General features: G+C 40.0%; 1 protein-coding gene across 1 annotated transcript in view; it reads right to left on the reverse strand.

Moving 5' to 3' along the window:
• Positions 1-83: 83 nt before the first annotated feature.
• LOC115773354 (mitogen-activated protein kinase 11-like) overlaps positions 84-13,477 on the reverse strand; it is a 14,755-nt gene continuing 1,361 nt past the window's right edge. The window contains 14 exon segments of the mRNA XM_030720042.1: positions 84-2,873; positions 3,726-3,791; positions 3,794-3,898; positions 4,089-4,167; positions 4,395-4,474; positions 4,882-4,952; positions 5,057-5,178; positions 5,256-5,303; positions 5,767-5,796; positions 6,864-6,961; positions 6,964-6,974; positions 7,198-7,256; positions 7,357-7,389; positions 7,391-7,487. Of these exon segments, the coding sequence (XP_030575902.1) occupies positions 2,803-2,873; positions 3,726-3,791; positions 3,794-3,898; positions 4,089-4,167; positions 4,395-4,474; positions 4,882-4,952; positions 5,057-5,178; positions 5,256-5,303; positions 5,767-5,796; positions 6,864-6,961; positions 6,964-6,974; positions 7,198-7,256; positions 7,357-7,389; positions 7,391-7,487 (970 nt within the window). The 3' untranslated portion in view covers positions 84-2,802.

The raw sequence follows: 13,477 nt of genomic DNA on the forward strand, positions 1-13,477 counted from the left end.
CGATGGTGTTTATGCTGTTGAAGCCAAAACTTGAGAAGTCATGGTACTTTTTGATGATGAAGAAATCCTTTGACTCATTTGCAAACTGACAGCCAACATTCATTTTAGTGATTTGAAACTCAGGACTACAGTTGACTCACATGCCACCATGTATTCAAAAGTCAACCCTAACTTGTAACAAACATACATGTACATTCAGTTTGCAGCTGCTAATCAGATCCACCACATATACAACATAAGCACATAACACTGTAACATTCAGAGTTCACGCTTTGACTGAGACACACGGTTTTGATTAAACTTCAAATTTAACATTTTGCATCCAGTGTTAGTGAAGAGCTTGCACAAAAGGCTACATGTAGCACTCCAGTGTGAACCAATATGGGGGGAAAGACAGGAAAAAGATAAGAATAATAGAATAATAGAATACATTTCTTGTGTTCTTCAAAAAAATTCTTCATGCAGAAATAATCTCGGTTGAGTTTAACGTGAGCAGACTGAATCAAGGAGCGCAGAAGACTTTGTATTACTATGATGGAGCACATAGGGCTACGTCCACATGTGCACAGTTATTTTTTTAAAACACAGATTTTACGCTTTTGTTGTTAAAAAATATCTCCATTCACATGAAAACACACACAAAATAATGATGTTAAGCTCTGTTTTCACTGACTTTAAACGTGATTTATGTATGGACAAAAGGCCGAATGCAGAGAAAACTACATTTACTAAAATACCTGTGTACGCGTGAACAGAGCTCATTTTATGAAGCTACCTGCAGTTTATTTCTCAAGATACCAACTAAAATTCAGAACATATACTGTAGTGTTAGACTTTAAATGAGCTTGGGTACAATCATATATATCGTTCATTCTTTAACGACAGAACAATATCAATACTAGCTAGATTAGCCAGCGAGCTAGGCTATAATAGCGGCTACAGTAACATCTTAGCTAGTCCCATGAATGGTTGCGCTGCTACTCAACATTTTAGCATCAGTTAGGCAAACCAATTTACCGATCTGCTTTATAGCTGACATATCCAACGTTAATCAAAATAGTCTACACACTGAAATAAACATCAGCAGCAGATATGAATGTAAATAAAGTTTTTATCTTCCAACTAGTTTACTTTGCTTCTTGTTCATTTCAGCATGGAGAATTTAAACCTAATATTTATGTATGTAGTTTGGTGCATTCACCTTCAGATGCAACCTTTGATATTTTCACTGACCTTCAGTGGAAAATCTCTGGTTTCTTGGCTCTGCTCACTGTGGTTTAATACAATCATATTATTTCAACCCCACCAAAAAAAAAAAAAAAAAGTAGAACTGAAACACAAGTTTGTGGCAAGATGTGTGACACATGAGTGGGGAAGTCACCCATTTGCTATAAAAACCCACAGATGCATTGAGCGTTTGTTCTTACACAAATGTTTCCTTTCGGGGAGTTGCTTAGCATGAATATTTATATTAAATTTTGCACTTTTATTGTTGCTTTTAACTGCAGCAAAGCTAAAATGCATGCAATGGAGGTAAAAAAAAAACACAAAAAAAAACTTATGGAAATTAAAAACAAAGCTTAGGTAACATGAAAGATGACTAATGAGCTCCCTGGTTGCCACATGCAGCCAAATACGGCTGCTTTCTGTGAATCATCAGCCTGTGGTGTTTGACCAGTCAATGCTTGGATGAAGCTACAAGTTGCATAACAGATTATTATCCAGCATTGTTAGACACCTTCTGGGAAACTGATTCTGACAGTTTGCACAAGGTCTGCAATGTTAACAATTGTAAACACAAAGGGGAGCTGTGTTGTTATTTCAATGTAACACAGGACAATGTAATATGCATGCAAGCAGAGATGTATGGAGACCTTACAGAGCAGTGCCAAAGCCAACAGGTGATCAGCTGTCAGCGGAAACTGTATATGAGAAAAAAAGATCACACTGTAAACACAGATCTGCAGCACAGTCACTCTGTTCAGCTTTGGGATATATTATTATCTTGCTAATTAATAGCACAGTTGGTGTTTACTATTCTGTTAGGGTAGGATGACTTTCATCCACGGAAGAACAGTGCTTTTGTTGTTTGTGTTTTTTTTCTTTTTTTTCTACATAAATTATAAAGACAGAACAGGTGGAAAGTCGGTCACATTTCCTGGTAATGCCTCTCTCTCACCCCAAACTGGTTTAATAGCAGTGTGGCAGACATAGTAAGCAGTGGCTATAATACACCACCAGTAATATGCTTTAACAATAAAATGCACAAAATCATGCGTCAGTAGTATGCAGGCTAAATGCTAAGCTGTTCTGTGATGTGAAATGGCATCGCTGCAAGCCTTTAAGCATGATTTTTATATATGAAAGCTTTAAATGTTCATGGCATTCGTCTTGATGATGACACAGCATTCCTGTTGTTGCTTTGGAAATCCTAGTGTGCATTTTTTTTTCTTTCAGTACCTTTCTGTCAGTCTGTAAACACAGTTCAGTGGCTTAAAGTTGCTCCCTCATATGAATCCGCACATCCTCATGGCCCCTGATATTGAACAGTTCCCTCATTTTACCCTCAGTGAGTGGAACTATAACAGGAAGCAACTTTCTGCACTGGTGAAATCTTTTTTTTTTTTTTCTTACTCTAAAATGCTCCCTGTAATTGTAATGTGCACATGTGATCCCATGGAGACCATCCTGCCCTGCTCCTCAGTCAACCCATGACAGGAATCAAACACATTTCCTTCAGTTGTTTTTCCAGTCCTCCTTGCATTTATTGACTACATGGTCCTTCTCCAAGCAGAAAAAGGCTTACTGCTCCACCTGAAGGCTATCAGTCTTGCTGCCAGATGCTTTGAAGCTGTTCACCTCTTCAATACCAACTCTGTGGACATAAATGAAGGGAGAAAAATCACTGTTAGGAGTGCTGCTCAATATTTGAGATGTAAAGATTGAGAAAATAGAAATTGTGACATGGCAAAAGCACCTCCTTGATATTTCATTGTAACACAGGACAATACGCATACTTTAAGACTTCTTCAGGTGCTGCTGTATATTGGTCTATCAGAAAAACTCAAAATAACCATGCAAGACTATGACTAACATCAGTTCTAGGACATATCACAATCATAAAACTCCAGCATCAACCATAAACTAAAAATAACCATATTCATGACGTTCCGGTGAAACCACTGGATGTTACCACCTACAGACGGTGTTGCCAGACCAAGCCTATGTTAGACTATAGACACACAAATGGCAGCATCCTCCCCCAGCAGAATAATCCTCCCTACTGCCACCCCCTAAAACTGCTTGGGAATGGTTTGGCAAAGGTGGGGAAAAAAAAAAAAAAGAGCCCCAGGCACAGACCCAGGCTCCAAACTCTCCAAACTGCATCCACGGGTTTGCCAAAACAAACTCCATCCACAGAGGCCCCATCCCACAAGCCACAGGACCCAACAAATTAGCTGCCAATGTCCTGGTGACAAGACACCATGAGATATTCCCAGATTGTCATGTGTCCATACCCTGGCTGGTTAGAGCTGTTTTGGCAGCACAGTATTAGACAGGTGGTGTCATGGTGAACACCATCTCTAAATGTTGCACCATTTAACAAATGTGTAGCTCAATCATATTTTCTTGTATTATAGCAGGGACAACAGTGGAACTTGAGTGTGCTGTCAACTGTACGCTGTTTAAATCATAAAATCACCCAATTTTAAAAGAGGCTCGACCTTTCCATTCTTCTAAAGTTCGGTCTTTGCTCTCCAGCGTTTGGTCATAAGGCGGGGCCTCTGGCCATCATCTGGATCATGGTACTGTGAGAAGTAGGGGTGGGAAAGAGCCTCACTGGCCGAGATCCTCCCGTCACAGTCCAGAACCAGCATACGCTTCAGCAGATCAACAGCTAAAAGAGAGACAGAACCAGACACATGAAGAAGGCTAGGAAACAGTAGTAGGTTCAAAACAGATTTAAAACCATGAGGTTGAAATACATTTCAAATTTCCAGTCTGCAGAGAGCTACTTTTAGCAGAGTCTTAATGGCTTTCAATTTAATTTGTGAAGCTGATAATCTGATCTGCAGTCCATCACCCACCCAGTGGATTTGCCCCTCTGAAGATCTTTTCCAAGTCTTGTGGGGGCATGAAGGGCAGTGATTGGATGTACTTCTGCGCCTGCAAATACAGACCACCATTTAACTCAAGGCAAGTCACATTGTGGATAATGTGATGTCAAACAGGTGGTGATCAATCACCTCCAACACTCAGACATACTGACAAATGTGATCAACAGCCATGTCAATGGAGTGACTAATCAGTCAGAGCAGTTTGCTTTTGTCAGTGGAAGCAACACTACAGCGTTTGCAGAAAGCATTCTTAGACATTCCCAGTCCCTTCCTCACATGTTCAGAACAGATCTTCTTTAACAGCTCTGGCGTCGGAGTTCCCACCACCTCCATGATTCTCTTCAGCTGGTCGATATCTTGGCACAGGAGGAGTTAAGGGCCATCGAGATTTGCCAAAAGTCATCAACTTGCAAGATTTGATTCATTAGGGTATCTTTTTCACACACTGAGGCAGATCACTGCTGAAAAGACATCTCAAAGTCTGACAGCACAGAAAGATCAGTAAATCAAATTTGTTTTAGCTCTCCTCTGAGTCACTGAATACAACAACTTAGACAATGCAGCCTTTTGTGTTTGCTCCTATTCATTCCCCAGTTTCTCTCTGTTGAAGCAGCTCCCCCCATAGAAAGGCCTGTGATTGTAATGCAAATCCACAAGTGGTCTGCATCCATGGGGCGCTTTAAAAGAGGTAATGGAAGGTTCCCGCTAAGAGAGAAGAAAAGCTGCAAATTGCGGTGGACTCATGCCATGATGATAAGGATACAGTCAGTGCCAGGAAAAAGGACTTTTCCCTTCAGCAGCTCTCCCATAATGCATCCCACTGACCAATATCAACTGAAACAGAGACACTAGAGGTTCAGCCACTCAACATTTGATGATTTTATTGCTTCCAAAATACAGAAGACTTCAAAAAGCTTCAGTGTGTTTAATTTGATGGCACCTTACCATTCTGATTGTAGTGCATCCAGTTCAGCATGATCTCTGGTGCTCGATACCAGCGAGTCGCCACATATCCTGTCATCTCATCATCTGTCTGCCTGGCTAAGCCAAAGTCAAGGATCTGAAGGACAGATGAACATTTTTTTTTCTATCTGATGGTTTTCATTGGGTGGAATGAAGGATTTGTAGGTGTCTTACCCTAAGCTCACAGTCCTCGTTCACTGCCACATTGCTTGGCTTGAGGTCCTGATGATGTTGGTTAAATAGACAGAGAAGGAGAGAAACATCATCATAACTAAGATGTATATGAAACTCAGCAGCATGAGTAAAATAGCCATAGCAGTCTCTATTTGTACGATGCGTTATCTGATTCAATTTATAGGCAATGTGAAATGTATTCTCTGAATCTCACCCAATGTTTGGCCATTTTTTTTACAGAATCTAGAAGACATCCAGCCGTAAAGAGCTGGAGTTTTAGTTTAGAATACCTCACTAAGTATAAACATCACAAAGGTCCACAGACGGGCTGAAACAAGCTGATAGACTATATGTGACAATGCTGGACAGTCTGGAGGTCATTTTCTGCCCTTAAAACATTTAAAGAAACGAAATAGGAAAATGCTTAAGATGTTTTAGTTTCAACCTCCAAAGTGCAGCAGTGTGTCTTGATGGCCAAAAAAGAAAAGAAGGGCAAAAAGAAGGAACTCACTCTGTGGATCAATCCAGCTGAATGGATGTACTGTTCAACAGGCGGTGGGGCAGGGGGATGGGGGGGCGGAGAGAAAGAGGAGATGGAGGTCAACAGTGCAGCTCAGCGTAGTTTCTGCCTTGTGGGAGAGTGCTTTTGTCTGTCACCATGGTAAACGGGCAGACCGAACAGCCAGCCTCTACAGGCAGCTGGACTGATTCAGCATTAGATGGCAACTCTTGGAACTGTGGATTCCAAACTGTGTGCACACTGAAGACTGTATATAAATGATGGACATAGCTACCATGATGTCACCTATTTGATTTTTGCAGAACTGCTTTGAAACCTCACCAGCCACCATTTTGGCCATTGTGTTTTGTTTTGTTTCTTTAACCAGACATCACTGTGAAACTGAGAACACTTCACCCCCTGGTACACTACTGTAACAGTGTGTCAATCACCCTAAAGCATATCCAGCTTTTTAAAAGAACTTTGCTGAATTTAATGTTTAAAAAGAACATCATGCTATATATAAAAAGACTTAAAATCATAAAGCCATCAGGAAATGTTCGTAGATGTCATAAATCATGTGATAAGTAGGGTTATTTTGGGGATAGGCAGTATAAAAGATGGACAGAGCTACTGTGATGTTATTCATTGGTTTCTGAAGCCTTGTTTTGAAGCTTTGTGATTCGTGTTTTCATCTTTGCCATCTTGGTTTCAAAATACCAGACATGACAAGGAGGGGTGGGTTTGACTGACACCGGCTCATTGACTATAACAACTTGGAGCCAGCAGCGAAGAGCCAGAAGCAGTTCCTCAAATGGCCACTTGAGGCAGGCTCCAAAAACCAAATCACAGACTCCTATGTTACAATGCCTATGTTTATATTCAGTTAAGAAACACACACACACACACACACACACAACACACACACACACACACACACACACACACACAAACAACAGCAAGATGGTGATGGCCAAAATCCCAAACTCATGGCAAAACAGAGGTCTGTATATCTTTTATGTACAGTCCATGATTTGCTGCTGGAACTGCTGGTATGTGTCTGCATGCATATACAGACACAGTTTATTATTCATGTTGCTGTAAATTACCTTGAGGCCACGGAGGAGCTGGTAAATTAAGAACTGCACATGTTCATCTGACAACCTCTGAAATTTGACTATGTTATTGAGGTCTGCACCCATCAGGTAGTCACCAGGTAGCTGGAAAAGAGGAGACGGTATGCATGAGTGAATGGGGGTAGGGAGTTTCAGTTCAGAGGAGAACATGGAAGTGCTGCCATAGCAACCATCTGACATCTCTACAAGCCTATAATCCCCCTAGGATTGCCTGTATATATACATCAGCATGCCCTCTAACAACAGAAATATCTGAAAGGTGGACAGCTTACAGCTTGTAGTAAACAGCAAGGGAAAAAAGATTTACAGTTCATTGAAGTCTTCTAATGTGGCAGCAGGTGTGAAGACGTCCAGCAGCCCTATTACCTGCAGAGACAGAAAATAAGCAGAGCCTGATCAATAACGGAGCAGAAGCCTGCAGAGAGCTGCGTCTGTCTGTCTGAGTATTTTTATAAGCACCACTAACATTCTCGTGTTTCATGTGCTTGAGCAGCCTGAGTTTCCCGGTACGAGCGGCGACTATGTATGAGAGACTGGAAAGGCCTGGATAGCTTCTTCACCGCAACCTTTTGCCTTAAGACCACGTCGTACGCCGAACTGCAGAGAGAAGCAGATAAAGCGTTAAAAATTTTCCTGGATGCGCTTAAATGCAGTGTCATTAACACGCAAAGCTGGGCCAGCCTGCTACTTCAAGCCTGGCATTGTGATAACTGTCTGAGTGGAAAAAAGAGAGGACAGGCTGGCAGAGTTAGAAACGCAGACAGAAGGGAGGAGGAGAGTGAAAGAGGAGTGGTGGAACAAAGGAAGTGAGGATGTCAGATATTGTAAAAGTGCTGCTGGTTTATTTCATCTGCCTCTTTTGAAATGTAAATGTCACTCCACATATTGAACGCTGAGCCCTTGCTGCGGCTCATTCCCAGTGCTTTTGTGGTGCCGGTGTCTTTTCAGCCCTGCCAGCTCTGCAACAGCGCTCAGAAATAATAATAATACAACCATCAGAGAGCAGAACACACCAACAGGAAGACTGGGACTGAGTAACAGTGAACAACATTACAGAAATAGAGCAAAAAATAAGAAGTGGAACTATGACCAGGAAAACAAGATATTTAAAGAAGGAGAAGGACCACTAAAATGATTTTTACTACACATTCAGAACTGATTTAACAATTAAAGTGAAAATATCCTCTATACTTAAAGGCCTCATGAATATGCAGCGTACATATTTGCCACCGTCCTCTTATTGTTATTATTTTTAGTTATTTGCTTGATTACAACATTTTACAGTAAAATCTACTGCAGGACAGGGTGGTGACAATTTAGAGATTACTGAGAGGCCAAACTTGTGAGCCATACCCACATAGTCAATGTATGGAAGCTTGTTTTCCGCCAATAAAAAAAAAAACAAAACTGTTTTTCCTATCTGTAACTCAAAATTTTGAAATTTCAGGTTATGTATCTCAACATTTTGCATTAATAAGTTGAAATTTCGACTTTGCTCTGTGAATCACGGAGCTCCATGAAAGAGGTGATTTCCTTGTAACCTGGAATAAGATGACGCCAGCGCATGCGCACTCAACAGGGACAGAATCAGTTAGCTAGCAGTGTATAGCAAACGTGAACAAACTGTCATCAGGTTTTTGACCTTTGAATGCCTTCTACTGAATAAGAGCTCCATAAAAGTAATCAATTTTTCATGTTGAACCTCCTCCTTCTGGGTAACGAGGATATGGTGTACCTTCACGCAGATTCCTGATTGGCAGAGCTAACTTGAAATTTTGAGTTATGATGGCATTTTTTTTTTTTTGTGGCAGAAACACAAAAAAACACCCAATTTGTCTTGCTTGCTTTTTATTCTTTGGTTGTGGGACATTTTGGGTCCAATAACTGCCTCTTAAGCAATGGATGTTCTGCGTATGACTTTCATGAGCTATAAAGTTCTAGAAAGACATCACAAGGACACCATGATACAAGTGATGCCATAAAATAAGTGACATTTTAAAACATAAATTGTTTACATTAAGGGATATGGATGAAAATATAAAAGCCTCCAGCTCTGATAAGCGATGCCAGTGCTGAGTGCTTTAGACCTGCATTATTTTATTGGCCAGCAATAAATAGCAACTCCTCTGGTTGCAAAATGAGGCTTGATTGTACAGAAGTCAATGGGAAAATTACCATAATGCTCACTTGATTTATGACCTCAGTAATCATCTTCCTGATGAGCTTATGGTCTCGTTTCTAGTTTTAAGTCTTATTTTACACAGCATGATGTTCAGTTTGTAAATTATGGTCACGTTTGAGGAAGAATTGGTGATAAGAAGCAAATGTTTTAGGGTGGGGCTATACTGTGATTTCAAGTCGCCATATGGACCATGCAGTGTCCCTGACTCATCAATCAGATCTGCCCCGGGCGTGCGACACCTGATTTCAAGAAAACAAGGTCCAAGTGAAAATCCTCAAGTCAAGACTTCAAAGTGGGACTATGAGAACCGATGCGTGACGCCATGGCACCTATGTGTTGATCTTTAAAGATGCTGTGGGTGTATTATGCCTGTAAATCTTTATCATAATCTGAGCTTACCATGTGTATGCTAATGCTTAGTATATGGACATGAGTGCCATAATCTTCTCACCTAAGATGCCAAGGGAGTGAAAAAGCTTTTAACCAGAAAATGTCAAAGTACCCTTTTAATTTATAACATCTACATTTTATTGAGTTTCCTCCTGTGCAGGTAAAAAGTAAGTACTGTTCTCTACTGAGAGCGTGGATAATGTCTTAGCCATTAGCAGCTTAATAAATTTGTTCTTTTTCCCTTAAGACCTGCAGAGATGTAGCTAACAGCAGGAACAACATCTGGCCACCTTTAGATGGTTACAGTAGAGGTGCCCATGAAATGATGCATGTATCCTATTTTTTTGTTTTTTTACAATATAAAATCCACCATAAATATTGCTGTATAATTTCCTGCTGACACATGATGCTTACATGCTTGAGTACGCTATAACTTTTGCACACTTCGGTGCATCCATGTGGCTCTCTGTCTCTCTCATCACCTGCTGACAGTCCGGATGTCCCAGCTGGACTTCGTCCAGGTCAGCAGCCATTCTCCTCCATCTGACACAAAGCAGGCCTCACTGCCTCGAGCATACCTTACTCCCTGCCATCTTCCATACATGGTATGATGCACTATTCTCAAACACACACAAGCTAGCAAAGACATTGATTTTTCCACTCTCCTTTTGTCTCAGTATGTCTTTAATATCCCAGCTCTTAATGCATATCGGGTTTCTCAGATGGAGAGGGTGGATGGTAGTAGGCTAATATGCATATATTGTTTTTCAACAAGCAGAATGAACAGTGGATGTGATATATTCAGATTAAATAAGGGGAAAGCCAAAATGATTTTTTTTTTGGGGGGGGGGGGGGTTCTGCATGGCACTACATAAAATTTTCTCCATTTAGAGAATACAGCTGCTACCTTTAAATTTATATTATTGAGCACATATCAGATAAACACCAACGAGTTTATTTCACACATTTACCTTGCAATCATTCAAATGCCATCTATCCATACAAGATCAGCAGCAAGTCCAGTGTGATTTTCCTCCCTAATTTATCAAATTTCCACTCGACACTCTGACAAGCGGAGACATAACATTCTTGACAGGAGAAAATGAAGCACTCATGTTTTATTCATAGTAATCCAAAAGAGAGACTTCATGCCAAAAGTCTAGTGAACAGATGTTACATATGCTCACATGAGATGAAAGCAGTCCTTGATCAGCTCAACACATATTCTGTCTTGATGTTCATTCTCGACCAAAGGGTCCAAATTGTCCCCCCCCCTTTTTTTTTGACATCGAGAAACTGAAGCAGAAACGACACCATTAATTGGGATTAAGGCTCAAGGCAGGAAGCTGAGATGACAGTGAGGCTATATTAGACACAGAGCATGACAGCACAATTCAAGAGGTGCAATTTAAGAGTTTTGCATTCATGGTGCTACTTTTTCTAGTGTCTGTACTTTGAAGCTCTAAAATCTCTCTCGAGTCATTCCTTACTAGATATTGTACTCCCTTACACCTATTCTACTCTCTCTCTCTCTCTCTCTAATTCTGTCTTTCAATTCCCCCACTCCCCACGGGGATGGGGTAGATGTTCTTCAGCTCTAGCTATAATGGATTATATGAGCTTGTCAGGTTCTTGACCTAAGGCCTATTTTCTCGAGAGATGGCAAAGAGAACATGCTACATATTTGTGCTGTTTTACTGTGTGCACATCTCAAGATGCGGCCTGCATGAGTATCCAAACCCCCCCATTAGGATGCAACACATACAGATGTCAAACCCTTAACTCCCATCCCCCTGCTGTTTGCTAGTCTTGCCATGAGAAAGTCAGCGACAATAGCTGAAGATCAGCATTAACAATGCAGGGAAGCACTCAGATGCATGTGTGTGGAGGAATTCCCTCAGTGTATTTATAAAATCTTTAGTATAATGACTGTACCATATGTCTGTACCCTAACTCCTCCTAGATACATTAATCAGTCTGGATGAACCTTAGTATAAACTGCCTAGGGTACCAGGATTATCAACATCTATATAGCTTTTTGGAATTATTTTTATAACATTCAAATCAAATGACATATATTATGTGTAGTAGCTGATCTCAAAACAAACGGCAGCATTACTTGTACATTCCCGTATGTCAGTGAATTGTCCTTGAATTTAACGTATGCCGTTCACTTATGTTAAACATATATGTTCGTTTACCATACATAATATACATGCATGATAAATTAACATACATATCTGTGTTTTAATATATGAGCAAAGTAAACAAGCACATCAGGCGACTGTTCTAAATGTTCTAAAGTTCAAGCTGTCACACTTGGCCTGTTCAGATATGATGTCCTGAGAAACAACAGAGTGCAGAGAAAAGGAGTAAAAGACCTGCTTCTGAAGAAAACTTTGCTAAAGGTAGTGCATAAAGTGTTTAAAATAACTTGATAAACTGTAAAAAAATGTTAGCTAACATGAACAGATATGGTTAAACATAGATAATACTGGAAGCAGTTAGACAGTTAGCTAAAGGAGATGGATGAATGGTCAGGATGCTAAGCTAACTGATTAATTGAAAAACTGCAATGAAAACATAGCTAAAATAAAAGTGAGATATAAATGGCTGAACAATTTAGATAAAAGTTATTTATAAATAGCTGATATAGAAGATAAGTTACAGATAAACAGTTAAAATGCATGGAATAAAAGTCAAAAATATATATGACTGTAAATGCAATATGGTATAAATATGCTAATACTGTACAAAGAATAGTTACTTTAAAGTAATGTTTACAGCACCAGTCAAAAGATTGGACACACTCTTTTGACTGGTACTGTAATTAAATTAGATAACTAAAGCTTAGAGAAATGTAATCATCACTTGTTAAAAGGAACCACAAATCAACTCTGCAAAAAATATATTGTGCCATTGTCCCCTTTTATATATAAATGGGGTAAATGAATTGAACTCAGTATATTCTGAACATGCAGAGTGATGTCAGTGAATAGGAGCTCACCTCTTACGGCCATGGCGTGGTGTTATAAAGGGTTGAATATTTCATATCTTGAGCCTACTGATAACTGTTTTAACTGATGTATCATTTTCCACACTAATCTGTCCTCAAAGGGGAGGATTATGAGAGCCACTCTCAACTCTAATGTTGACTTCAGTAATTAAGACTCAAGAAAACAGTCCATAAAATCATAATCATTGTGTTATGTAATCAGAGAAGAAGTCTAGAAAGTGCTTCTTGTGGCAATAGATAGCTATAAATAATAACTAGCTTTGGCATTGACTTTTTCTATCTTTACGCAAGCTGACTGCGTTTTTAGAGATTATGAGTAACAAGTGTGAATGCCACATTGCTCAGGGCAACATTTTTTCTGTCAGCAAGGACAAGACACATGTTGAACAAATTCTTTTATAATGCAGCCTTTGTAGCATGGGTTTCCAAAATGGGAATCAGATCTTAAACTAGGAACTTATTGTACTTTAAAAAATGCCCATGTGAGTATCAGCCCGAGGTTGAAAGGTTTCATGATCCACTCCTGTGCATTTTTAGTCTACTGCTATTCTGAGCAGAGCTCTAAAGCTGCAATATAGGCAAGATGCTAATGCTCAGTGTATTCAGGTGAAAGCTTGCCAATTCAAATGTTGTCTTAATTACCATCTGACATGACAGGAAAGTGCTTTATGAGGAGACAGGCAGCGACATCTTGGGTGTGGTTTAACAGGCTGACATATGAGCTCTGTGTATTTTCTTGGTAGGTTGTGTGATTGGACACAAACTCCTACTGTTACTGTGTCAGAAAGGTCTGACAAAGTGAGACCAAGATGCAGCAAATTCAGTCCAGTAATGGTATCAGTTGTGGATGATTGCTGGCCTGTGCAGAGAAAGCTCAGACAAAAAAAAAAAAAAAGGCACATCAAAACTTAACAGGCAATTCCAAACTATGTGCACAGAGTGAGCGCTCCATCTGGAGAAAGTTGGACTCCCTGCCATTAGATCCTCTGCCTCTTTCAT

This window comes from Archocentrus centrarchus, chromosome 23 (genome assembly GCF_007364275.1).
Source record: "Archocentrus centrarchus isolate MPI-CPG fArcCen1 chromosome 23, fArcCen1, whole genome shotgun sequence".
Lineage (NCBI taxonomy): Eukaryota > Metazoa > Chordata > Actinopteri > Cichliformes > Cichlidae > Archocentrus > Archocentrus centrarchus.